This window comes from Pararge aegeria, chromosome 22, assembly GCF_905163445.1.
Source record: "Pararge aegeria chromosome 22, ilParAegt1.1, whole genome shotgun sequence".
Taxonomy (NCBI): domain Eukaryota; kingdom Metazoa; phylum Arthropoda; class Insecta; order Lepidoptera; family Nymphalidae; genus Pararge; species Pararge aegeria.
Window position 1 is genome coordinate 12,730,451 of NC_053201.1, and position 27,450 is coordinate 12,757,900.

A 27,450-nucleotide genomic window follows, 5' to 3' on the forward strand; every position below is an offset into this window, starting at 1 on the left:
CCTGCTCAGCTTCTGGAGTGAGCTCGTCTGGCTGGAGTGATCCAGCGGGGGGCCGCATCAGTGGCCACACCAACAACGGACGGTCCCAGACCAACCAAGTGCGGAAAAGGCCCAGAAGAAGAAGAAGAAGAAGAGCCCTAGGGCTCGACGACATCGGAGGGGAAGTGGGGGACGTCAAGCCGAGGGCGCCTCCTTCGAGGATTCGGACCTCGGCTCGGATCGACCTTAATCTGACTGACAAAAGTGTATCGAAAGTGCACTAGTATTTTAATCAAAATACCCACCGGCAAAATGTCATGAACATTGGCTATATAATCAATCTATCAAATATAATTTTAATTATTTTTTGAAATCCATTTATTATTTAAATAACAATTACCTACCAGCACATTGCAAATGCTTATCAATTTAATAAAATATCTGGGACTTATCAATCTCCTGCCCGTTCTCCGTTATAATTCCTTAGTCGCCTCGTACGACACACGCGTGAAGAAGAGGTTTGGTGGTGACAACTGTATTCTTATCTGCCGTCACCACACGTCGTGACAGCAATCGCGTTACATGAAGTGCATTATTTCTTTCATTCATTCATACATTCACCAAGTGAGAGTGCATTCATGGGCTAACTTGTATTGGAATAAGTATAAAAATAAAATCATACATTCACATATCAAAGATCTTATATGTATGCTCTATACATATAAGATCTTTGATACGCAAACTACGTCGCAAACTGATGAAGTCGGATCGATAATGGGGGAGCGAGCTGCTCGCGTGGAAGCGATTCAATTGCTAACATCGTCAGAGGAAATTACTACGGTCGGTCTCGACTCTCGGTGCAGAATAGAGGCTTGTTTGTGTTGTACCTACTTTATTGTGCTCTGGCTCGGCTAGAAGTTACGTAATAATATGAACGTTGGATAGAAGCTGGCGTAACTTTCCGGAAGTGCATGATAACGTTAAGCTAAATTTGCTGCTAAAAATTTATTGGTCTGGTATTCACAAATTATTGCATGGATTATTTTGGTCCCTACTAAAAATCAGCGTTACAGTTTTCCTTGGCAGGTACCTACTGCTATGGTGCTGCATCCAGTGGCGTGCACTACATACATGCACAAAAGCACTGCATATCCAAATAATTTTATATAACCCGTATTGGAGGGGAATTTTTCCATTTTATGCCATGTACCTGCTTTTTGGATACCCTGGTCAAAAACCCTGTGCACGCCACTGGCTGCATTACAAAGATGAGTCAGTCAAACATTGACCATAAAGACACAGCGTACATATTAAATGTTTTTCTTTCTTTTTCTTTATAATTATAAATTTATAACTGTATGTTTCTGTAAGATTTATTGTGGTCAATATAGCTTATTATTATTATCATAATTATTATATCATAAAGTCGCGAATCGTTTAGAATACTCAAATTGCAATAACCGACAAGGGCTTGAATATTTTTGAGCTGGATCATCATCTATTTAACCTAAACTTATTTATGACCCAAAACAAGTAACATCTGCTGTAAGTAGCTGAGCAATTGGGAAATCTGCAGACTACTCGATGCAGCAGCATCACCTCAAGGTTACCATGTCTTGGAAATACCACCTACGAGTAAGTATGAGTATACTAAAATTCTCTATGCAAGCTAGTAACAACCACCATTTGTCAAATAGGAAATGAGCTGATTAACTCCAAATTATTGATCAGATCTTCATAAATTATAGCTAAGATCCTTCAGTCGTCAGATGTCAAAAAATATTTTTTTATTCCACTACAAGTGAACCCTTGTTTGCATTCTCACCGGGTGGTCAGTGATGATGCAGTCTGAGATGGTAGCGGGCTAACCTGTTAGGGAGTATGGTAGTCATACCCCTAATCGGTTTCTACGCGACATCGCACCAAAACACTGAATCTTAGCGGCGCGTTTTTGTCTTTAGGGTGGTGACCAGCCACGGCCAAAGCCTCCCACCTGACAAAAGATATCTACATCGACATTAACAATCCATGGCATGGGTCTCCTCTCGGAGTGAGAAGGAATTAGACCACCACGCTGGCTGTGTGCGAGTTGGTGGAATTCCAAGCATTCGGTAACATTATAGAGAACTATCGGGCAGGCAGGTTTCCTCACGATGTTTTTCTTCACCGTTAAAGCAAGCAATATAATATTGCTTTAATACCAATAAACAAGAAATACCGCAGCAAAATCGCTGCATGCCATCGGCAGATACAATGCCTTACATAAATAAAATAATAGTTTTTTTTTTAAGCCGTTCTCTTAGCGACAGGGGATAGAAATGCAAAGCTATATAAGCGTTGTGCAATACCACCCTGTAAAATAAAGATCGACTTTAATCGTATTAAAAGGCGACCTAGAAAATTGTTCTGCGCCGTAATACCCCACCTCCACCCAGCGCTCTATTCTTTTGGCGACATTCCAGTAATTAATACACGTATATACCTTATCGCTATGTACGTAACGGCTATAGTACGTTAGCACCACTTTTGGCAAACTTTGATTAATGCGATACTATAGCCATGCTTCCGATAGCAAGACACTCTTCCACTATTGGCTAAGAAATAGATACAACGGATAAGACTATTTTAATGGTCTCCAGAGGCAGCCATTTTGACTATTGATTAGCTTTTGTGGCACTTAGAAGGTGAAGATGAATATATGGCTTCAAGAATTAAAAAAATAAGCAGGGCGAATCCAGCGCTTTCCAAAAATTAATACACGTATACACTTTATCGCTATGTTTTTTTTTTATCTTTATAGCTAAAGCGCTTGACTGCAATCACACCTGATAGTAAGTGATGATGCTGTCTAAAATGGAGCGCGCTTACCTAGAAGATGCCTATTCCTACTTTTGATTTGATGGTACTCATATCGTAGGTACTGGGGAAAGTCGAAGCTATAGTACAATAGCTCCACTTTTGGAAAACCAATACCTTAATATAGCCATCCTTCTAATTGCTTGACACTCTTCTACTATTGGCTAAGAGTGAGGTACAGTTGACTACACCATTTTAATGGCATCCATGTGCCGCCATTTTGACTTTACATTACCGATCGTAGGCACATCTCAATTTTTTTATAAGCAATTTTTTTGGCGAATTTTCAGAAATTAATACACATATTATGCACCTATCGCTATTGACATATTAAGAGCTCTCATTTTTGCCAAACTTTGAGATATACCTATCTCTAGTGGCACTGTTACGACAAAGCCTGATCTATTGCTTCAGGACTTATTGAATTTGGCAAGATGGATATTTTGGCGCTCCAGAAATTAATACACATACGCCTTATCGCCATAGACATAAGGCGTGTAGTACAGTAACGCCACTTTTGGCAAGTTATGATCAATGCCTTTCGCCAGACAAAGAAATGGGTATAACAGTTGACATGGCTATTTCGATGGTATACAGAGCCGGCTATTTTGAAATTTTTTTTTATATACTACGACAATACACACATCGCCATCTAGCCCCAGAGTAAGCATAGCTTGTGTTATGGGTACTAAGATAACTGATGAATAATTAATTATATGAGTAATATACGTAAATACTTATAATATACTAATAAACACCCAGACACTTTTGGTACATAGAGAGTGAATTCTTTTTTACAATTTATTTCAATTTTTTATTAAACGTTCTAACTCTTAGTTATAATAATAACGCAACGGGCGAGACAGTTGCAGTTTGATACTGGAGCAGACTGAAAATCAGCGCTGAGCATTTTTGGCAATGCACAGCATAAGGCTCAGTTTGCGGCCATTTGCCATATTGTCAATAACAAATTGGTAATAATTTAGTTAGATCTGTTGCTAATTGATTATTAAGATACGAAAGCAATTCTACTTTTGGACATTTTCCAGAAATTATTACACATATTAAGAGTTGTACAATCACTTTTACCAAACTTTGAGCATAAATCATATAGCAAACGTTCCGATGGCCTGATACTCTTCCATCAATGTCCAATAGACAAACTGGGCAAAAAGACTTTAATGGTATCCAAAGGCGGGCCATTTTGATTTTTGATTTGGTACCTACTTACTGTAATAACTTTAGTGGCACTTATAAGGCTAGAAATATCTACTGCTTTAAGGCTTGTTAAAAGGCTTTTTATGGGCGTCTTTCCGGAAATAAATACACATATTAAACATAAAAACAGCAACATTTTTGCCAAACTATGATTTATGCTACATTATCTATAGCAATCCTTCCGATTGGCTAATACTATTCCAATCTTGACTTATAATATATAAGTTGGCAAGAATACTTTAATAGGGGCGGCCATATTGACTTTATATTGTTAAACATAAATGTTTGGTGATGAGACGAAGACGGATGCATTACTGCAAGATCCATTGAAATTGGTACGACGTTTTGGCGACTATGAAGAATTAATACACTCACTTCACTGTTATAAACAAATGAGCGAAAAAACACAAAAGTACTATATTTCCAATCCTTCTGATTGGTTTATTGGATTCTATGGACCGCCATTTTGAAAACACGTCCAATCGACAAGCTGTAAAAGTTAATAAACAAGAAAGTAACGTTTTTTATTTCAATGACGTAATAGAAGCTTAAATCTATTACTCACGTTTTCCTCAACGGTCTTCTTGATTTTAGCGCTGGCTTCGCTGACCTTCGCGCCAGCTTTGTTCACCGCGGAATACAGGAAGTTGCCAAGTGACTTTGCGCCGGCAACCGCTTTGGTAGTCACTGCCAAGTAAAAAATCGCCAAGTCAGCAATGGATTCAGCTTGGCCATGCTGTTTAGGTTAGCACAGACCAAGGACAGTTACGCTTCAGTTTACCGAACATATTAAAGATTGGTATTCAACAATATATCTAGCAGTACCCACGATAACGTTCGCCAAGTGTCATGGCAAATGACCGCACTCGTTACGTCATAGGAAAATTAGAGCTATCTGCCATCGAAGTTCTTGTTCCATAGCAGAAGATTTTTGGATACACTAAACTGAGCCACTGATAGTTTGAAATCAGAAAATATAGACGTGACGTCATTCGGCGTTTCACCCGTTCGCTCGATTATGCAGTTTTATTTATTGAAAATAAATACCAATCTTCGTTAGAATATAAATAATAATACGTTTTTCATAAAACATGAATCCTTTATCATAAATACAATGTTTAAGCGATTCTTTGTTATTATCATCATGACTGTTGATGAATTGCTTAACGACAACGCTGCGTTTTATCTCTCGTAAGACGGAATTATTATTTCAAAGATGATGTTGGAAAATAGGAACTGCTGAGTTTCTTGCCGGCTTCTTCTCGTTAGAATCTGCCTTTCGAACCGGTGGTAGAGTCACTACGAAAAGACTGACTCGACGTTCCAAAACTGCTTTTATTTCAGCTTACTTGAAATAAATGAATTTTTAATTTTTAACATCCCAAATACTGTACGTTCTTAAAGTATGCATGAAAATAACATTCAACATTCATTATGCTTATATGTTGAAATGCATAATTTAAGCATTCCGCGGACATTGCCTTTCATTAAGTAAACCTCACTCGTTACTCCATTCCGAAGTTTTGAGCGTTCGAATGACTGCAAAATGGCACGTAGCTTTTATTTTGCTCTTAAATGTTTATTTGAACTCAAGTTTACTTCATTCAAATAGATTTATTAAATTTTGTAATACCAGTGTACTGTGTATTAGCCTAGTGCTTAAAACTTCGGTTTCACTTTCGGGGGCCGAGTTTGAATCCCAACACGCTTCTCCTCTAACTTTTCTAAGTTATGGGCGTTTTAAGCAATTAAAATATCGCTTGTTTCAACGGTGAAGGAAAACATCGTGAGGAAACCTGCATGCCTGAGAGTTCTACATAATGTTCTCAAAGGTGTGTGGAGTCCACCAATCCGCACTGCTATAGCAAATTATAATTAAATTCTTTTAAAATTGAAAATTGTTGTCACATAGTTTCATTAAAATTACAATTAACAATTAAATACATCATATTTAATTTTTAATTGTAATTTTGTGAAAAAAAACTTTTGAAGTTATACTTCTTTTGGCGCGATGAAGAAAAATGATGAGAGTGAATTGTTACGTTGCGCGCGCACACCGCCACCTGAATTCTACATCGTAAAGTTAGGTCTAGCTCGCATGAAAATCGATAACTATGTTCAAGTTGTATGTTCTAGTATTTTATATTTAGAACACGTGTTTCGTAACAGTACAAACAGTGTGAATAAATGAATATTATTACGTTAATAAAACCTTTTTTATTTAAATAAAATATTTTTGATTAATTTTAATATTTATCGTTAATCACTACTGCATTTTAGTTATTTTTTTTCCATACGCCAAAGAAGTATAACTTCTAACGCGTGTACATAAGTACACACACTCTTTTTTTTTTTGATTAAAATATGTATGTAAATTAGTATTCTAAATAGCTACACTATACATTATTTGGTACGGTCTCTTAAAATATAACTTCAAAGCGAAAATAAAAAATAAAATGAAAATTCTACTAACACTCTTGCATATCGGGCACTTCCATTGCGTTTACTGTGAACAACTTTTTACTCTGAGGACCTGAAATTGTGCATAACAAAACAAAACTGTGAATTCTAGCAAACTACACTACACAAAATATTAAAATTAAAAGGATATTGTAAAACGAGCGAAAAAAAAATTATATGGCTAACGCTAATGAGATATACCATACCTTACCAAGCAGCATTATTTTTGCGAAACATTTACAAAACGGGCGAAAATAAATATTGAATGGACGAATTGTATACCAAATGAGCAGCTATAATACTCGCAACGATATATAAAGTGCTCCAAAAAGTGCAAAAGTAGCCATATGCAGCAATTACTTTACCATTAATATACATGCATATATATACAAAAATATATATATATGTATATATATGCATGTATATATTTGTCTGGTGGAAGGCTTCGGCCGTACCGACAAAGACGTGCCGCTAAGCGATTCAGCGTTCCGGTACGAGTTCGCGTACCCAAACCGATTAGAGGTAATAGCTTAATGCAATACCCCTAACAGATTAGCCCGTTACCATTTTAGACTGCACCATCACTTACTAGCTGGTGAGATTGTAGGCAAGGGCTAACTTGTAGTGGAATAAGAAAAAACATTCGCTTGTTTGAATACTACCCAAAATTAAATAAAAAAAATAAGAGCCAATGCATTCCGGATCTTCATGTTACGTACATATCACGACGGCCGATTGGCGCAGTGGGCAGCGACCCTGCTTTCTGAGCCAAGGCCGTGGGTTCGATTCCCACAACTGGACAATGTTTGTGTGGTGAATATGAATGTTTTTCAGTGTCTGGGTGTTTATCTGTATATTATAAGTATTTACGTATATTATTCATATAATTATTCATCAGTCATGTTAGTACCCATAACACAAGCTATGCTTACTTTGGGGCTAGATGGCGATGTGTGTATTGTCGTAGTATATTTATTTATTTTATTATATCGGAAACGAGGTGGCTTGCTTCGTACCGGAGGTCTTTGGTGAAGTTTAAGCAAAGAAAAAACCTTTAAATTGGTATTTAAAAACACTACTAGCTTTATAAATGATGCAAGCTACAGTCTATTTTTTATTACATGTCTTATAACGTTACCAATCTTTTCGACACTTTTCAGTGTAAAGCCTTTTTCAAAATTATGAAGACTTCGGCGCGTTTAAGTGCGCTTCTTAGGCTCAACTCACACCGAAAGAGCGTCGAAGCGCAGCGAAGCGGAGTGCAGATTGTGAGACAGACATTTTTCACGTCAAAATTGGCACTTTTGGGAAACTAATTATTGCATAATTAAATAAGAATTTTAAAGTTTTTGTTTTAATTTAATTTTGTTGTATAATTTTCGCTTGGTACTTAATTCCTAACCAATTGTGTTATCGTTTATGAATAACTAAGTTGTGGATAAATAAGGTGGCATTTCATGCACACCCAAATTGTTTTATATTAGTCGTATTGGAGGGGAATTCTTCCATTTTATGCCATGTACCGGCTTTATGCATACCCTGGTCAAAAACCCTGTGCACGCACATGGGTAATGTGATATAAAAAGACGGCATTACTCATGTGTAATAGTACTGTTTGTTTCCCTTGAAAAGCTAATAAATAAATACTCTAAAATGTGATGAAAAGATTGTTCACATTATAAGACAAGCGAGAAAACATGGGGTTTATATACTCGTATAAGGACACTTACCGTTACCAACGCCCGCTGGCTGTTCTTCGGTCGGAGTGCCGCCGGTAGACCCGGGCCTGCTGTCAGCGCCTCCAGTCGCACTGGTAACAATGGAAAGAGAGGTAAATATCGGTGGTAGCTATTAGTACTACTGATGGACATCTTGCCATTTTTACGGTCTCGTGCCACTTGCATCCAGTTAGTTGGATGACTCAATTTCTTCCATTAGAGGATTCGAAGTGTCCGACGCTGTTTTATACGACGCCATTTTAGCCGAACCTTCAGACCGAAACGCCATAGCGTGCTACTTTACGTGTCCTGCTTAGTAGAACTTTAACTATGCGAATCGTTAACATTGGTAACTGTGGTTCTTTCACATATCTCCTATTATCTTATTCTTTTTAATATAGAGCAACACTGTATAAATAAATAAATAAATAATAAATAAATATACTAAGACAATACACACACTGCCATCTAGCCCCAAAGTAAGCGTAGCTTGTATTATGGGTACTAAGATAACTGATGAATATTTTTTCAATGAATAATATACATAAATAATGATAAAATACATATAAACACCCAGACACTGAAAAACATTCATGTTCATCACACAAACATTTTCCAGTTGTGGGAATCGAACCCACGGCCTTGGACTCAGAAAGCAGGGTCGCCGCCCACTGCGCCAATCGGCCGTCAACTTTGCAGGTTATGCGAGGGTAACGTCCTGGTAAATGCCGCCTTTGTCCATCACTCTGAGGAGTAGGTGTTAAGCCTTATGTGCCTAAAATCGTATACTCTGAGTGATTCTGAAATTTGTAGCTTACGAGACAAAGCTTTAACTTTATTAAAGGCGTACATTTTGTACGATCGATTTATTTCGCCAAAATTTTTATAGGGCTGTGATTGATTTTCAAAATTCAAAATTTCCTTTATTTTACGTAGTCTACTTGAAATATAATAAATAAATATAACTACTATTAATCTTGAACTTTTAAAACGTCAAGTCCGTCTATTTGTACTTGCAGTAACTCAACCACCAGTTTGGAAGCCAGATTCTACTGAGAAGAAGTCGTCAAAAAACTCAGCAGTTCTTTTTTAACTATCGATCGATCGTATTCATAAACTATAAAAACATATTTGCTATATGGGTAATGTTACACGACTAATATGATTTTACAGTATTGTCGTGTGTCAAACTCAAATTTCATATTTTTATAGTAAAATGTTATCAGCCATTTTTTTAAATTTTAAATGCATATAAAAAAATTCGGAAACTGATGATTCTGATCCTCAGGCAAAATTTCGAAAATTTTTACATGCATTTTATAATTATAAAATTGATAATTACCTACTCCAATTGTAGGTAAAAACACTAATAAAAATTATAAAATTATTATCAGCCAATCAGAAAGCATTCCAATCGTAACATTGTTATAATTCCCCGACAGACGACCTGCGTATCTCCGAACTCTCTAATGGCTTCGGATTAACGGATTTGTGCGGATTATAGATGTCCGTTGCCGCCATTTTAAAACACTGTGCTTCGATGAAAAACTAGGGTGCATCTACTTTTTACGCCACGATGCAAATAGAAGGGTAATAAATCACCTCACCAAGTAACCTTTCCTTCTTATAAAACTTACCTGTTATTAAAATAATTTCACTTACCACAGGATATTTCTAACATGACACATATAAAATAATTAAAGCATAACAAGTGCAATAAGCGTAAATATATCATTCACATTATACATTGAAAATAAAATCACATGTTACATAAAAGAAAAACAATTTCGTATGATCTAGAAATTTTCATGGATATTAAAGTAAAAATATTTATGCAAAGAACACAAGCAATATTTCTCCTTTAATCTAAAATCTTCTAACCTGTCTACTAAAGATTAACATATAGAAAAAATATAAACATAGTTTATAAATTAGATAATGCATAAAAATGAGTAAAAATGGGGGATTGAGCAGAATAAATGAGTTCACTATTAAATGGTGTGATATTTTTCTAGAAAAGAACTATAGTAAATATACTTTTCAATCTTCTATTACAGAAAAGAAAAAAACTATTTTTTTTTTAATAATATTTAAAATGTTTCTAAAATCTATTGTTACAAAATTATGACAAGAGATGTTTTAAATATCTCAATCTGATTTTTAAAAGAGTGTTTAAAGTTTATAAAGTGTAATAAACATTAATGGTATTTATAATTCCAAAGATGTTTTATAATGTTTACACCATAAAAATTAATTTGATATGGTGATAATAATTGTTTATAGAAGTGCGCCAATTAAGACTCAAATAAATGCGAAAGGTGTGCCAAAAGCTGAAAAAATAATAAACAATTTAGAAAAAAGCTTTCTGATCTCACAACAATATAAGATTTTCGGTGCCATTTTGTGATACATGTTAAGCCAATTCAGTTTTAGAAAAGAGCGATTTAATTTTGGTATGCAATTTCTTATCCATTTTTTAATTAGTTATCTGTCATAAATTCAAGGGACCATCCATTCGTTGCGTTATAGAAGTATTTTTTTTTACCCCTATATTTTACATTTGTTACATTGTCATTTTAATGCGGCCGCACCCTTTCTGTGACGTAATAAAATTTTTCAAAGCATTTTCACATCGGATAATGACTTAAAACTGTGTAATTAGGTAATAAGTAATTTCCCAACAAACCAAAGGTTGTCTGGAGGAGATCGTTTCAAGCGATAAGGCCTCCTTCGCGCATATATTTTGTACGATAGTTTGTTTTGTTAACCTACCTAGCTTTCTATTTGTACGTGCAATAAAGACGTCTTCTATTCTATTTTATTCTATTCTAATTTCCATATTATTTGGAACTTCATAGATCACAGAATCAAAAACGTACAGAAACCATGTGCACGACCATGTACACGTAATGTTCAAAACGTTTACCATAAAACGGTGAAAATGTGAAAAGTTTATGAGCTAGCAACATTCCGCGGATGTGAAGTGAGAGAAATACGCGGGGCGTTTTCACTTCGGGTTTCGATGTTTGGGTTCGGTGTTTTCTAAATTCTGAAAGATTAGGTTTGTTTATATACACCCTCACCTTACTGCAATCACATCCCTCTAAATTTGAAGGAACCCATATAATAGGTAGTTCCTAGGACGAGCGCATTCCAGATATTTGCAGTCAGATTAGACACGGGGTAGCTATTTAAAGGATATCAACTACGTAGTGGGAGGCTTTGGCCGTGGCTAGTTACCACCCTACCGACAAAGACGTGCCGCTAAGCGATTTAGAGTTCCAATGCGATGTCGAGCAGAAACCTATAAGGGGTACGACTACCATACTTCCTAAAAGGTTAACCCGCTACGATCTTAGACTGCTACATCACTTACCACCAGGTGAGATTGCAGTTAAGGGCTAACTTGTAAAAGAATTTAAAAAAATCGAAAATGTACGGACCCTTTCGATATCTTTGGATCGATAGTAGATAGGTGAGGGTAGAAGTAAGTGCACTCACTCGTATACAATTAGTTTTCGATATATATTCGTTTTTGATGAACATCATCGGAATATCGTGTGTGACGATTTGTGCACTGCGCCGAGAATTGAGTACACGTAAAATATTTAGTACATAGATACTGTGTTCAAAATGTGTGTGACATTTAATCAACATCAGCTTTTTCTTCTCTTATATATTCGTGAGCTCTGCCCTCTTTCAACACACCTCTTCGCACAAGCGTGCTTATTTCATATAACGATCGATTCGATTAAAATTTGATTCAAAGCTAACTCGATGTAAACAATTATCGAAAAATAAAGCCACGAAAACGAATCCACTACGAGTGAGTGCACAAACACATTTATTATGAAGGTTATTTCGAATGGTATTTTCACGAATCTCGAAAACGATTTAATACGAAGGAACGCCCCAAGTCGAATCGTTAGTAATCTAAAGCGACCATCCACAGCCCAGTAGATTGGACTTTACGTGATTAACCAATAATAATAATCATTTATTTCAGGGTTTACCCATAAAAATTTAACCTTGCCTTATGCCTTACGTTGCCTTATGTAGGCAATGCCTTAAGTTAACATAGGTCTTTTATAAGAAAATGGTTTTCCGTATACTACTTAATGTCTGCCAACGCCTGAACAATTCCATGAGGAATACACGTTGCAATTTTAAAAGAACTTGAGAAATATACGACGCTTCCAAAGAACTTTCGTGATTGATCCGCGTCGCGTGTTACGTCACACAGCTAACGCCATTTCTAGTCTGCTCAAAGTCAGTTTTCGTATCGTAATATTTTAAAAAATGGCGATCCTTGTTAATAAATATTGTTTTGTTTTAAACTGCAATTTTAAAAGAACGGGAGAAATATACGACGCTTCGAAAGAACTTAAGCGATTGATCCGCGTCGCGTATTTTACGATGTTACGTCACACTTCTAACGCCATTTTTGATCCGCTCAAAGCCAGTTTTCGGATCATAATATTCAAAAAATTGCGTTCCTTGCTAGTAAATATTGTTTTTTTTATTATATCTTGGAATAGATAACAACGGTGCGCAGTTCTTTACGATCGATGCCTCTATCTATACGTTCACTACGGTTGACGATGTTTGAGAGAATGGTAACCTGACCGTTGAATGGAAGATGCCTTTCCGCACGAAATAACTTATTAAATCTGAGGCTATCAAAGTTCCACAGCTGGGCATAAGCCTCCTCATAGAAGAGAGGGTTTCAGATAGTACACCCACCACCCTGCTTCAATGCGCACGGAATCGCGTCGCAGTTTCATGCCCCGCGAATTCACATCGTTTCGATTTCCACTTTTGTAGTTGCGTTAATTTGAAAAATAAAAAATAAAAATTTGTTAGTGACCTTAAAGATATCTCATACTCCCTTATTTTTTCAACTTATCCCTGAATAGCTTCAAATATTCTCTCCAGAAGCTATATTAGACGAAAAAAAAAATCTCATAGATAAGCCACTCCCAAGAGATCCATTCACTTTTTATACTCACTGAATTTAGGGACCAAAGAAAAATCTTCCCCTCTTATATTATAACACAATCCCTATCAGAGAGTATCCTGTAATTTGTAGAATTTGCTTCCTACTTGACCACACCCTTATTATGACATAAGGAATTCTTAACAATTTAAATGTTATAAAAATTATATTCAATGGGTAGATAGGCTAACTTACATTAATAATAATAAATGGATAGTCCCATACAAAGATTAATTTCACGTTAAGTAAGTCCAAGTAAAAATTTTCAATTACTATGAGAAATGACACACCATATAATAAAAAAATAGGCAACATCAAACTCATTGCTTCTGTTCAACCCCTCGTACCTATTATACCTAGAATTATCATCATCGTCTTTCCCCTCTGCTTTAGGCTCTGCCGGTTCAGTTGGCTCCACTGGTGTAGGTTCTGTGACGTCCACTGGTGGTACTTCATTTTTTCGGAGGCCGGGTATTGGTATACCGGAGCCTAGCCAGCCGGTCATTTGTGATTTGACATTGGTGATGAGGTCCAACTTGCCACCAGCCTTTGTTGGACTGTAAGAGAAAAAAATATTAATTTCCATTTACCAATATTAGCTTTAAAAAAAGTCATTATATAATCTTCAGCTATTGAAGTATGTATTGTATGTAAGTAATAGATGAGGCTCAAGATGAAACTGAAAGGATTTTGATTTCAACCCCACAAACTGGACTCTTGATGATATATATGATAATTTAACTTTCATCAAGAACTTTTATCATAAATTCCATGGCTGAAGACTTTATGCTTAAAATTATACAGCAAATGTTCATGTTATCAAATTTTTTTTTTCAGTCATAGCTGAAGAACCCACAAATCCCAAAAATTTATACTTCAGTATAAGTTGCAAGAATAGAAAAGAAAATCTCATGGTTCAGTGTTAAGTTACAAAAAAAGAAGGCCACTCAAACCAAGTCATTAAAAAGAGCTGTCTGAAAATAATATTTAAGGGCATTTAAAGAAAAGAGTAATGGATTGATAAAAAGTGATTTTGGTAAAATAATATTTCCTATACCAATATCCTTCTATAAATACTCAATGAAACTTCATGTAAAAATTCACACAGCTTAGGGACTTGTAGCACACTTGACCTAAATAGTAATTTTACATGTCTGGGCTGGATCAATAAGTATATTATGCAACGCCTAGGGAGAAAATTGTACCTCACGATTTTTTTAAATGAGCTATGCACTCATGTGCAAGAAGTTTTACTGCTAATGAACGCTGTAACAACGCAGATTCTTTAGTAACGTTACAAAAAAGGAATTTCATCGTAAATGAGTTTTTTCCAACAATTTTACGTCTTGTGAACGATGAATATAGTTGAATCTACAATTTCGGCTGGTTTCCTATCGATTTTACGCGAAGTATGCGAAGAATTTCCTGAAAGAAAATTGTAAACAAAGAAATAACGTTACCTTTGCTTTTCGCCTTCAGCCGCAGCTTCCGCTATCGCTTCTTTGGTCGGGGTGGGCACTTCCTCGTCCTGGGGCTCGCCCTTAGCTGCCCCCATCCAAGAACTGACCTGGTTAGTAAGTCCTGAAAACATTTTCACTGCCACTAGCTAGCAACTACACAAGACACAGCACTCGTCTTATTACGCTGCGACAATCTCGTACATGACACACGCGTCGTCTGCGAAGCGCCCGTGGAAAGCGTGATCAGCTGAAAAACTAAGTGGAACACCGCAATCGACCAGGTTTACGAAGTTTCAATGCGCATGAAAACTTGCGCAGATTGCGCTACTATTTTGCAAAATATATACAAAATTTATATACAACTCTCTATATATGTACAGATAAGAATTTGTTCATGTGTGTGAGCTAGTGTTGCTATAGTCAAAATTAAAAATAATATGTTAAAGCTGGGTATACACTTCACCTTTAAAAGTCCAAATATCATTTCCAATTTGAAAGTGATGAATGATAATAACCTTGACTACTGACCTCTATAATACTATTACATTTAACTATTCTGCTCCAACGCAAGTAATGACGGGCTGTAACGATTAATTATTCTTCAATTAGCAATAATAAAAACCGCAATGTTGAGAAGCAAATCCCACACCATGCGATCTTTTATCTGATATATGATTACTAACTCCTAGACCAACGAATTTCTATCTCAACGTGTTTGAATCCTCTTTGCAAACTATGAGTTCAAGTCCTACACGTACAATAAAATAGGCGAATGAAAAAGAACGATAAGAACAGATTAAAATAAAATTAGATGCCAAATGAGAAAAGAGCGAATGAAAAGAATGAAGAAAACTGTGACGTTTTAATAGTAGAAGATATTTGTAATTAATTTTTTGTTTGTCTGAAATTTTGAAACAATTTAAGTGCTACCGTTATCAAATGTAACGCAAACGGGGTCCTGTCGGATTAGAGAATTCAATATATTTTGTTACGCGTCAGTGGCTGATAAGTAAATTATAAATATGACTGAGACGCGTCGTTCTCAACTCCATCTGGGGAAGTGCATAGAGGATTTGGATAAATTACACAACGTACCTGACTTGAAATCGAAAAGAGCTACAATGTAAGTGTTTCTTTATCCTTCGTTATCTCAAATGTACAATTTTCTATACATAAAATGATGTGCTGGTCCTGTAATCAGACTTTGATTGTAGGTTATGCAAAACTGCTCAGAAACTCTTCGAATCTGCTGAGGAAGCTCGTGAAAAGGGTGACGAAGAGACTTCCTACGTACAGTACATGAAGTACCTTCGTGTTATCGCATATATTAGTAAAGATAAGGACTACTCAAAAGACAAAACTTACTATACCAGTATGCTTGGAGTAAAGAACCCAAACAAGGCATTAGATGCCGCTGAAAAGTTGAAAAACAGCTTAATTGTCAGGTAATGTTTCAAATTAAATACCAAGATAAAGTGTATTAGTCTCACACTTCTTTCACTTCTTTCTCTTTGTTAAATGTATTTTACAGGATCATTAGGTCACAATAATGGTTTCATCAAGTTAAAAGACCTCTGTCAATAAACTTGTTTGTATCAGACAACTTTTTACAATAGAGTGTATGCAAATGATTGTGATTATATTATATAAGTATTGTATGTCAAGTGTTATAAAGGAGGGACATACACATTCTTTTACAATTATGTTTCAGTGGTTCACCACTGACATCATAGCACTAACAAAAAAAATTAATAAATGTTAGCCCTTTGACAATAGTCTTTAAGCCCATCAACTCGCATTGGAGAAGTATGGTGGGTCTATGCTTTCATAATGTCTCTCCTATGCCAAGCAGTGGGACATTAATAGGCCAGTTTATAAGCTCCTCTACAACATCAAGTCAGTCTGTTTGTAGTGACTACCACTTAATGATCGATCATTGTTAACCCTGTTATAATGTTGTTTACATACAATGCATATGTAAGTTGTCCTGACCCAGGCTTTTGCCTATTGTTACTTTAATTTATATATAACATTAAGAGCAGTATATGGTAAAAGAAGTTTGCTTGTAAACAGCAGTGGGATTTTATAAAGGTTTTGTACAATTGGTTATGTTTGTTGTTACTTACCTTATTTATTAAGTAAGTGGGTATTAATTTTGGTGCAAAGGCTGCTGGTGCATATAGAACAAGAAAACCTAATTTAATCACCAGATACCAACCAAATCTTATGTTTTAAGTAATTTTGGTTTATTGATAGATCTGTTTTTATATACTTAGTACATACTTAGGACTCTGCGTATTAACTATTTTTGGCCTAAATAAAGTAAACATTGTGCATTCTATACTATAACCAAGCAAAAATAAGCTTGCACAAATTGAAACTTTAAAGTATCATAAAATTGTTTAGACAATAAATATTTTTTTCATTTTCATTTTTCTGCATTAGTTACCTTAAATGTTATTAACAGACCAATGAGATACAATTTTAAAAGCAGAGGTGAAGCTCTTTAGGCTTAAACACTGTCAACTACCTAGGAGGCAGGCCGTTGGGCAATATAGTCAAAGTCTGGCATGCATAAAGCATCCATGAGAATTGTTCCCTTTCTAAAGAAAAAAAAGACTTAAACACTGTCATTTTACACATAAATAAGAATCCAATTTACCTTTTTATACAACTCCTTTCCGTTCATTGTAAACAATTTTCCTTTTCCTTTGTTTGCAAAAAATAATAAATCTTCCTGTTTCATTACAGATATGAGGAAGAACGACAGAGTGAACGTCTGAATGACATAAAAGAGAATGAGTTGATAAAGCAAAAAATTGATGATAATAGAAAGAAAGCCCTGGAGGCAGTTGCTGCTAAAGACCCTGCTACCCAGGGTCTACCTGGTCAGTATTTACTATTAAAATGAGTTAAAAAAATGTCAGCAAATAAACCACTTCAAATATTATGTTGGTATTTGGTACAAAGCTTAGCCCTTGAAGCTTTAGGTTTAAGTTGTCGAGTGAAGTTATCACCATTACATAATTATGTAAACATATATATATGTGAACACTTGCGTGCCTGTGATAAGTCTACATGAATAAAAAATATTGGAATTTAAATTTAAGCAGCAGGATATGAATTCAAAATTCCTTCACGAGTATGAATCATAAACACTGGCACAGGACTATCCAGGGTTAAATAACATCCTATGTATTTAAATCTATGCATATTTTGTGCATATTAATGTATATAGCTTTTTACCCAATATACTTTGGTGCTCCGGAAGTTTACAATCTTGTTCTTCCTTCCCCGTTATATCACAGAACAGCAAGACACTGTGAGCGGTGCTATCCTTATATGGTTGATATTCCATCAACATGGACAAGATGTTTTTTATCTACGTTTTTGATATGTATCGCTAGGATGTAGAACACACTCACGGCAACTGTGTTTCTTGCCACATATAATTTGAGTATGTTCAAGGCAAGAGTGAATAAGCTTTTTCTAGGCAAGCATGCTCCAACCTAGACCTGATAATTTCTTTCTAACAGGCAGGATAGTTGTCAAGCGCCGGCATATTGTTAAAAAAAAAAAAAGGAATTTAAACCTTAAAATACAGGTTTAATCTTATTTAACCCATTTCAGAAACATTGTATCATATCATTTGAGGGGGAAGTCTGCAACCTGGCTAAGTGTCACCAGGTTAAAAAGTTGCTAAAAAACATCATGGTATTAACGATGGAGCCCTTGGCATGGGAGCTTATTGTAGTCTGCAAAGCACAAAATTAGACATGCAAATTTACAACACTTAACATTTTTCCATCGGGAACAACATCTGGAATCCAGGACTTTTAATTAAAATGCCCATAATAATCCCTGCATCAGCAGTACATGCACTATTTTGTCAATGTAAATATTCTTTATTCATGTAGGTCACAGGCACTTTTGATGTGTTCATACATCATAAACTAAACCCTGAGCTGAGGGTTCCAAACGCGCCCTGCTCTTAGAAGAGCCTGCAACAAACTTAGCTGAGTAATTTTTTGTTATCATCATCACACAGTTTATTAATATTTAGCTATGCAGTTAGAGCTATTCATATCTGAAGCTTCTATGCTTTAATATATTCTAAATACTATTTAAAGGTCCAGATGAAGTGACAATAAAAAGTGAACAGCTCTATTCAACACTGAAAAGTGGCAAGTTGAAGGTGATGATCTTGGATGCAAGGCCCGGCAAGGACTACATTGAGTCACACATCAACCATCCTGCTTGCATCAGTGTACCGGAGGAGTGTATATCACCAGGGTATGTTTGTTCATAATAAAAGTGTATTATAGTGGATTGATGGTAAGTGAGAAGGATATGGTGAAGGTCCAGTGGGTAGGACTTCGACTTCACTTTCAGGGAGGCGAGTACGAATTCCAGCCAGCACCAATGTGCGTGTTACTTATATCTTTAAACGGGCAATTCTTGTATATATATATAATTGGAATCTTGGAATCGGCTCCAACGATTTTCACGAAATTTAGTATACAGGGTGTTTGGGGCCATAAATCGATCTAGCTAGGATAAATTTTTAGAAAATTTCATTTTATTCGTGTTGTCCGGTAATAACCGATTTGGTGCAGACGAAGTTTCACGGGCCAACTAGTAGCAATTAAAATATCACTTGCTTCAACTTGCTTGCTATCAAACCGCTCTTTTTGTGTTGGGGTTTAAAAAAACACACACATTACAATTGCTTTGTGTTTTATTCAATCCTGTCAATTCCAAATTATTTAAATTTGTTTCAGCCAAACAGCAAATGTGTTAGAGCAGAATCTTCCAGCGGTGTCCAGACCTGTTTGGGCTGAGAGGGCTTCCATGGACCTTATCGTCATGCTGGACTGGAACAGTTCAGCCGTCATTCCTGGAAAGACTCTGTATCTGTTGAAGACGATACTACTTAAGGTATTTCTTTATATATATATATATATATATATAAGGCCTTTTTACTTTCGGAGGGCCGAGTTAAAACCCTGGCATGCACCTCTAACTTTTTTCAACTTTAACTTTAGATGTACGCACATCAAACTCGGCCCCCCGAAAGTGAAGTTTGTGTCCCGACCCGTGGCTATCACCGCTTCATTTAACTGAAAAATCCTAGTAGGCAAATAAAATACCTTAGAATTAGGGACGTCCAGAACCCTCATTCAGCTTTTATTGCATGCAGTGCATTGTTTATCTGTATATTATAATTATTTATGTGTATTATATTCATAAAAATATTCATCAGCTATCTTAGTACCCATAACACAAGCTCAGCTTACTCTGGGGTTAGATGGCGATGTGTGTACTGTCGTAGTATATTTATTTTTTTATATTGTCCAATAACAGTGAAAACGCCCCGCGCACGTCTCACTTCACACGCGTAATGTAGCTAGCTCACAAACTTTCGACTTTTCTAATTTATAAGAGGAAAATAATTACTGTCATCTGCTAAATAGATTGAAGTAACTAACCTCCTGTCGAACAGGAGGTTAGTTACTTCAATCTAAAGTGGATCAATACTAAAGTGGAGTGGTTTTTGACGCTTCAATATTAGTCGTGTACACGGTTTCTGTATTTTCATAATTCTATGTAAAATACTAACTTTCTTATAATTGTTATTTTTCAGTGGGACATCAAAGTGCAGTATTCCAGACAGCCTCTAGCCCTGCGTGGGGGCTATGAAGACTGGTTGCTGAAGTACCCTGCCTTCACCACCAACCCAAGGCCTACCACTCCCCATCAGGACACCATGCTCGATGACATGTTAGGTGAGCACCCCCCACTATCAAAACCTCCTCCTTTAAACCTAAAATTTAATTTTCAAATGCTAATATAGTAATTTATTTGTCAATTTAATGTACAAAATTTTCACACTATCAATTTAGTAGAATATTATGGTCTATATACGAAATGTATTGTTTACCAACGTCTCGTACAAATATTTTTTTAAATATAAATTATTATTTAACTATTATAACCAAAGGGGATTCACTGCTGGATGTATGCCACTATGTGTTACAGACTAGACTCGCTTGATGTCAGTCTACCAAAGCTGCGTTTTCCTCTGTGGCCCCTCTAACTCTGGACACCAACGTCCACCAGTCCTCCACACTATGTTGCCCGGCCATTGCCACTCTAGTTATACAACTCACTGAGCTGTGGCGCTAATTCCGTTTTTATATGTATCTCCTCATATCTGATTTTATTACTCAAAAATACTCTCGCATTGCTCACTCCATTGCTTGATAAATACTTCTACTCTACCTAAAAGCAAAAACAGAAATAACGTAATAAATATTGCAGCTATCTTTCTACAAAACATTTACACTTTGTTCGATTGCTTCATCAGTACAGCTAGCACGGGCAGGAGCCAAAAATTATATCCCTCAATTATATCCCCTGACATCCTAAGGGATATAATTAACGTGTCCACCTGCTAAAGCATGGGAACATGGAATAGGAGAAGTTTTCACTCGTTTATTTAATTTATTACACATATTATTTGGCTATATAAAATGCCCACTGGCGCAAAAATTTCCACTTTTGCGCCAGTGGGCTCTGAGGGTTGATAAAGTTGTGGGAGTAGATACATTTTATCCTTTCCCCGGAGATATAATTTTCTCCTGACCATGTATAGCGATGCTGTTGTTGGAAGATCTGATATTTCCACCAGTCCACACTGGGACAGCGTGGTGGACTACGGCCTTTATCTCTTCACATTGTGTGGGAGGAGAGAGAGGGAGGAGGTTAATATAATGAAGATGATGATTAATTTCATTGTAACATTTTCCATAAAGAAACATATAATCAAAATAAATATATACATAGTTTCGTTTTGTTCCAGGTGAGATTGACTACCCAAACTGGTCAGATCTTAGCCCCCCCGTGGTCACTGTAAACCGTGTCGCCAAACCCAGTGGGGGGCCACTCATAGATAGAACTAGCAAGGTAAGACCTGCCATTATACAATGCTAGTGGGTAATAACCCGACGGAGTATGGGGGGACCACAGTGTTCAAAATTATGAACTTGAAAAAATACGCAGTGAAAACCAGAAACATACATGTTTACATTTAAGTTCAAATGGGTGATGTGTCGTGTGGTGACCGCAGATCTGCTTATAGTTGTCACTTCCCCTTTCTATCCTGCGGGTGTCGTACGAGGCGACTTAGGGAATATAGCGGAGAACGAGCGGCAGCGTCCTCTGTGCTAATACTGCCATCTACTGCGAACAACAACCCGTCTGCCCAGCGTGGTGACCATGGGCAAACTGTCCCGTTGGGAGAGGCCTTTAGTCCAGCAGTGGACTGTTATAGGCTGTTGAGGATGATGATGTGGTTATGGATTACTATATAAAAAAAAAATATACTACGACAATGCACACATATAGGATTACTATATAAAAAAAAAAAAATACTACGACAATGCACACATCGCCATCTAGCTCCAAAGTAAGCGTAGCTTGTGTTATGGGTACTAAGATGACTGTGGAATATTTTTATGAATAGTATACATATATACTTATAATATACAGATAAACACCCTGACCCTGCAAAACATTCAAGTTCATCACACACACATTGTGGGAATCGAACCCACGGCCTTGGACTCAGAAAGCAGGGTCGCTGCCCACTGCGTCACGCGGCCATCAAACAACTATGACAGCAGCAAAACGTTTATGGTCATATATCGAAACAATAAATCACAACACGTTCATACGGACACACGTACACTTGTTAATGCGATTTCAAGTCAATCGATATTTTTTTTTTCTGATTTGTTTTTCATGTATATATGTTTTGTAACTATAATCATATCTTGAAATGGAGTATTTTTGTTCTATTAATCCAAAAGCTTATGTGGATGGCATATGATTTTAAACCCATTCTACTTTGAGAGAGGAAGCCTGGAGCCCGTCAGAAGGGAATTAACATGGTGTTTATGGTTTTGTATTGTGTATTTATATACTTTATAAGACTTTTGAAACGTCAAGTATAAACTTTTGTAGTGACTCTACCACCGGTTCAGAAAGCAGATTCTTCCGAGAAGAGCCGGCAAGAAACTCAGTAGTTGCTCTTTTCCAACATCAACATTTACAATCTTGCGGGAGATGAGAGCGAGGCTGGCTGCTTCCAATCTACATTGTCAATAAGCAATTCATCAAATGTAGTAACCTCGCTGTATCAGATGTGTTTTTACACATTTTTTAAACGTATGTATTGGTAGGGCCAGAATTACCTTAGGAATCATGTTGTAAAAGCGTATACTCAACCCCACAAAGGAGTTCTGCACCTTTCGCAGACGATATGCAGATATCAATGATTTATGTCCGTTTCTGGTAAGTCGATTGTTAATATCAGGTTTTTTGTTTATACCAAAGTCATTCTGCATTCTTTTGCAGGATGATAAGTGACATGCCATTCATTCTGCAAATCGATTTTGTACAGATAGCAGCAGTACAGTTGTACGACGAAAGGTCTCGCAGCATGCAGAACATTCTAGAACAGCAGGAGCGCATCGCCGATACCTCGCTAACCCTTGAGATGCAACGGTTGGAAGCTGAGCAGGTAGGTTATATTTATCTCATAGGCGCAATGGTTACCAATAAAATAATAATAAATAAAATAAATATAAATACATTACATAATACAATATATAAATATAATAAATAAATATAAATATACTATGACATTACACACATCGCCATCTAGCACCAAAGTAAGCGTAGCTTGTGTTATGGGTACTAAGATGACTGATGAATATTTTTATTTATAATATACATGAATACTTAGAAAATACATATAAACATTCATGCTCATCACACAAATATATTCCAGTTGTGGGAATCGAACCCACGGCCTTTGACTCAGAAAGCAGGGTCGCTGTCCACTGCGCCAATCTTCCGTCAACCAATAAAACCACGGCGGGGGAAATCGGAGAAGAATTTATAACTTCATAATTGTCTCTGGTACGGTCTGGTGAGAGGCTTAAAGGACGTGGCTAGTTACCACTCTACAGAAAAAGAAGACCCGCCAAGCGATATAGCGTTCCGATACGATGTCGTGTAGAAACCAATTTATCGTAAACAAAAAAGTACTCAGAGTTCTTTATATAAGCGTTGTATATCATCTAATGAGCAATGTTTTTGATTACATAGAGTACGTATTTTTATGCCTATATCATCATAAGCATAAAAATACGTACTAAACGTTAGTTACTTTAGGGTTGTCAATTTCTTATTATTATTAATATAATAATATTTTTATAATAATAAGAAATTGACAACCAATATAGCAACTGCTTCATTGGTCTAGTGGTTTGCATGTTCAACTACGGATCACGAAGTCCTGGGTTCACGTTCACTATCACGGTTTCGTTAAAGCCCACCAACTCGCATTGGAGCAGCGTGGTGGGTCTTTGCTCTAAAACCGTCTCTTCTGTGAGAGACGAATCCTCTACCCAGCAGTGAGACGTTAATAGTAGTAATTATGGCGATAACTACATTCGTAAGTTTAATACTAAAGCTACGAGGGAAGCCTACATAACTTAGCCGGGTGCTCTTTTTGTTATCACCATCTCAAATTGTCATTTGAAAATATTTAAGAAGCAACCTGGTTAGAGCAATAGTTCAACCAAGCTTTTTTATTGTTTACGTTATCCTTTATACTATAATTATACATTTCTATAAGCTTTCGCTACAATAAAAACTTTAAACTTTTCATCCCCAAGATATAAACCGGTAATTTATAGTGTATACAATTTCCGTTAAACGAATTGCTTATTTTATGTAGTCTAGTGTAATGAACTGCAAGTCTATTTATTTATTTATTTATTTAAGAGCACTAACAACATGCATATTACACGTTTTTTAAACATAGGACACACACGAACACATGGACTGATATGCACGTCAATGACAAGTGCACATAGCATTGACAAAGCGTCATATAAACTTAATTTGCAAAAAATAAAAAAAATTTAACACAAAATTTAACTCACCGATAAATGTTCGGTGAGTTTTTTTCTAAAAGCTGTGGGTGAGTCATGGAAGATATCGATGCTAGGTATCTTTTTAGATAAATCGTTGTATTTCGCACAAATACGTATAATAGGCGCTTGTTTTCCGAGATGGGATTTAGTAAATGGTATATGAAAAAAATTTGTGGATTTGCAACTTCTGGTGTACCGGCGCGGGACAGTCAGAGATATATGATTGAGAAGGTTGTTACATTTAATTTTGTTTTGTAATATTTTATGTAAAAAACACAGATCAAGAATATCCCGCCTGTTACGAAGAGATGTCATTTTAAATACTGCCAATCGCTGATTATATGGCTGTCTGTGTGAAAGGCCACTGACATAAAAAGCCAGGTGCCGAGTAAAAGCGCGCTGTATACTTTCAAGGCGCTGCGAGTGCACGCAGTAAGCAGGATTCCAGATAGTCTATTTTGTGAACATACATTAAATTTTCAAATATGTATTGGCTATAGACTGTCATTATATTAACATCTTTAAATGTATCTCCTAATGACTCTCGGACCCATTTTATAGATCGCGCGAACAGCCTTCTTCTACAGCACGAAAATAGTGCCAATATCAGCAGAATTACCCCATAATAAAATTCCTTATAACATAATGCTGTGAAAGCAACTTTAAAATTGACTAGTCTAGCAGTTTCTATGTATGTCATGTGGAGTATCTTCTTTACTGCTCTAATGTATTTGTATTTTTGTGAATTTTGTCTGTAGTGCACAATAAAAGTGTATTCATTGATTGAACGCTGTCTGTGGTGTCCAGGACTGGGAGAAGATCCGTCAGCAGAACGAAGCGGAACAACGCGACGAGATCCGGGCAATGTACAAGTTGCGAGAGCAAGAAATCATATCGCAGCTTATGCAGTTGGAGAGCAAACAGTACGATATGGTAAGCATGGTTGATTAGGTTTTCGTTTACAATCATAAATCTATCAAGCGGTCCCGACTTTATCCGCATTTGAGTCGAACATCAAATTCAAATTCAAAAATGTTGTATTCATGTTGACCTTATTACAGGCACATATGAAGCGTTCATACATTTAACTTGTTAGACTAATGTTAGTGATGGTGATAACTGTAAAGGTTTTCATTTACAAAGATCAATTTAACAAGCTGTCCCCCACGACTTTGTCCGCACTTGAGTTAATCATAAAAGGTAGACATCAAATTCAAATTCAATAATGTTTTTTTCATGTAGACCTTATTACAGGCACTTATGATGCATTCATACATTTAAAATGTTACACTAAGTTAGTGATGGTGATAATGCATTCGTTAACTTTAAACTAAAGTTAGGTTTTTTTTTGTTATCACCATCTCACAGTCTAGTTATCGTTGAGCTTTGAAGTTAGAGCAATTCATACCCAAATTTTTTTTTATCATACATGTAATTCTTAATACTATAATAGGATTTTTCTATAAGCTTACGTTATATATAAACTTTGAACTTATTGAGAGACATCTCAAGGATTTCATCTGGTAATTTATTATAAATAAGGCTATCTACATATATACTTTATACTACACATATTTATATGTTTCCTTGATCCAGGAACAAGAGAATCAAACTCTCCGCGATAAGTTGGAGGAATACCAGAGGAGAGAGAAGGAGGATGCGGAGACCATCGCGGAGACCATTACCAAAACGGTGGAAATGCCTGGCATCGAATCTGAAGTGCAAGGTATATATTTCAGAATAACTTCTGCCAACTTCTGCCCGCTTCTGCGTGGACTCTAGAATTTAGTCTAGAAAGAAGGAAGATAAAACAAGGATGTCTGTATATCGACTGTAATACAAAAGGATCGTTTATAGAAGACCGCGCCTAGAAGACCCCCTCGACCGTTTCCTTCTTTCCCGCCAGCCCACCTCCCCCTCCACAGCCAAGACCTGCCAGAGAAACCTCATTCCCCGCAACCCCTCCCCCGCAGAGAAACCCCAGTCCCCGCTTCCCCCTCCACAAACGAGAAAACCCCGTCCCGCTTTTACCGCCCCTTCCAAGAATACCCTACCAAATGCGTATGAGGAAACTTGCATGCCTGAGAGTTCTACATAATGTTCTCAAAGGTGTGTGAATTTGATAACGTATCTCACGACAGGCTTGCGACAAGCGTAAATCTTGCAATCACTGCTGCCAAACGTCACTTTTCCATACAATAAGTAAACAAAAGTGACATTTGACAACAGTGATTGCAAGATTTACTCCTGTCGCGAGATACGTAATCACCCAGCCGCACTGGGCCAGCGAGCGTACGGCCTTAACCCCTTCTCATTGTGGGAGGAGACCCGTGCCCTGTAGTGGGCCGGTAACGGGTTAATGTGATGGTGATAAACTAAATAACCCAACCATGACCAGTGGACGAGCGTTCCCGCCAAGCGACCGCCCGCGACGTGGCGGCCAAGCGCGCGCGCATCGCGGCCGTGCGCGCGCAACGCGACGAGCTCGACCGCCGCAGGGAGGCCATGGAGCACGAACGGAAGCGGAAACTCGCCGAGGCGCGAACTAAGAGGAAGCCCTACGAAAAGGTTACCTGTTCGCATTAATATCGCTTGCTTTAAAGGTGATTACGTATCACTGGTTGCGCAACATCCGTGAATGGACCAATATTGTAAGCGTGGAAACATTGTTACGCTTGGCGCAAGACCGCGAGAAGTTCGCCGAGCACAAAAAGAGAGAGAGAGAGACGTATCACTGCAATCTTCGCTGTCAAACG

General features: G+C 36.8%; 2 protein-coding genes across 5 annotated transcripts in view; one reads left to right on the forward strand and one right to left on the reverse strand.

The window, feature by feature from the left end:
• LOC120633607 (synapse-associated protein of 47 kDa) overlaps positions 1-15,062 on the reverse strand; it is a 77,133-nt gene extending 62,071 nt beyond the window's left edge. Inside the window, exons 1-6 of one of the 4 annotated variants that reach the window (XM_039903838.1) lie at positions 14,889-15,061; positions 14,688-14,808; positions 13,584-13,784; positions 8,244-8,323; positions 6,527-6,586; positions 4,619-4,740 (exon numbers count right to left, since the gene is read on the reverse strand). In XM_039903838.1, the coding sequence (XP_039759772.1) occupies positions 4,619-4,740; positions 6,527-6,586; positions 8,244-8,323; positions 13,584-13,784; positions 14,688-14,782 (558 nt within the window). In that variant the 5' untranslated portion in view covers positions 14,783-14,808; positions 14,889-15,061. Of the gene's footprint in view, positions 1-4,618; positions 4,741-6,526; positions 6,587-8,243; positions 8,324-13,583; positions 13,785-14,687 lie in introns of all 4 variants that reach the window. The other 3 variants (XM_039903837.1, XM_039903840.1, XM_039903839.1) reach the window with 3 other exon arrangements.
• Positions 15,063-15,407: 345 nt separating this feature from the next.
• The window catches only part of LOC120633754 (ubiquitin carboxyl-terminal hydrolase 8), a 33,672-nt gene continuing 21,629 nt past the window's right edge, over positions 15,408-27,450 (forward strand). The window contains exons 1-11 of the mRNA XM_039904087.1: positions 15,408-15,810; positions 15,902-16,132; positions 17,439-17,575; positions 18,818-18,980; positions 19,469-19,625; positions 20,332-20,473; positions 21,550-21,653; positions 23,152-23,271; positions 25,502-25,627; positions 26,291-26,420; positions 27,093-27,262. Of these exons, the coding sequence (XP_039760021.1) occupies positions 15,710-15,810; positions 15,902-16,132; positions 17,439-17,575; positions 18,818-18,980; positions 19,469-19,625; positions 20,332-20,473; positions 21,550-21,653; positions 23,152-23,271; positions 25,502-25,627; positions 26,291-26,420; positions 27,093-27,262 (1,581 nt within the window). The 5' untranslated portion in view covers positions 15,408-15,709. The remainder of the gene's footprint in view (positions 15,811-15,901; positions 16,133-17,438; positions 17,576-18,817; positions 18,981-19,468; positions 19,626-20,331; positions 20,474-21,549; positions 21,654-23,151; positions 23,272-25,501; positions 25,628-26,290; positions 26,421-27,092; positions 27,263-27,450) is intronic.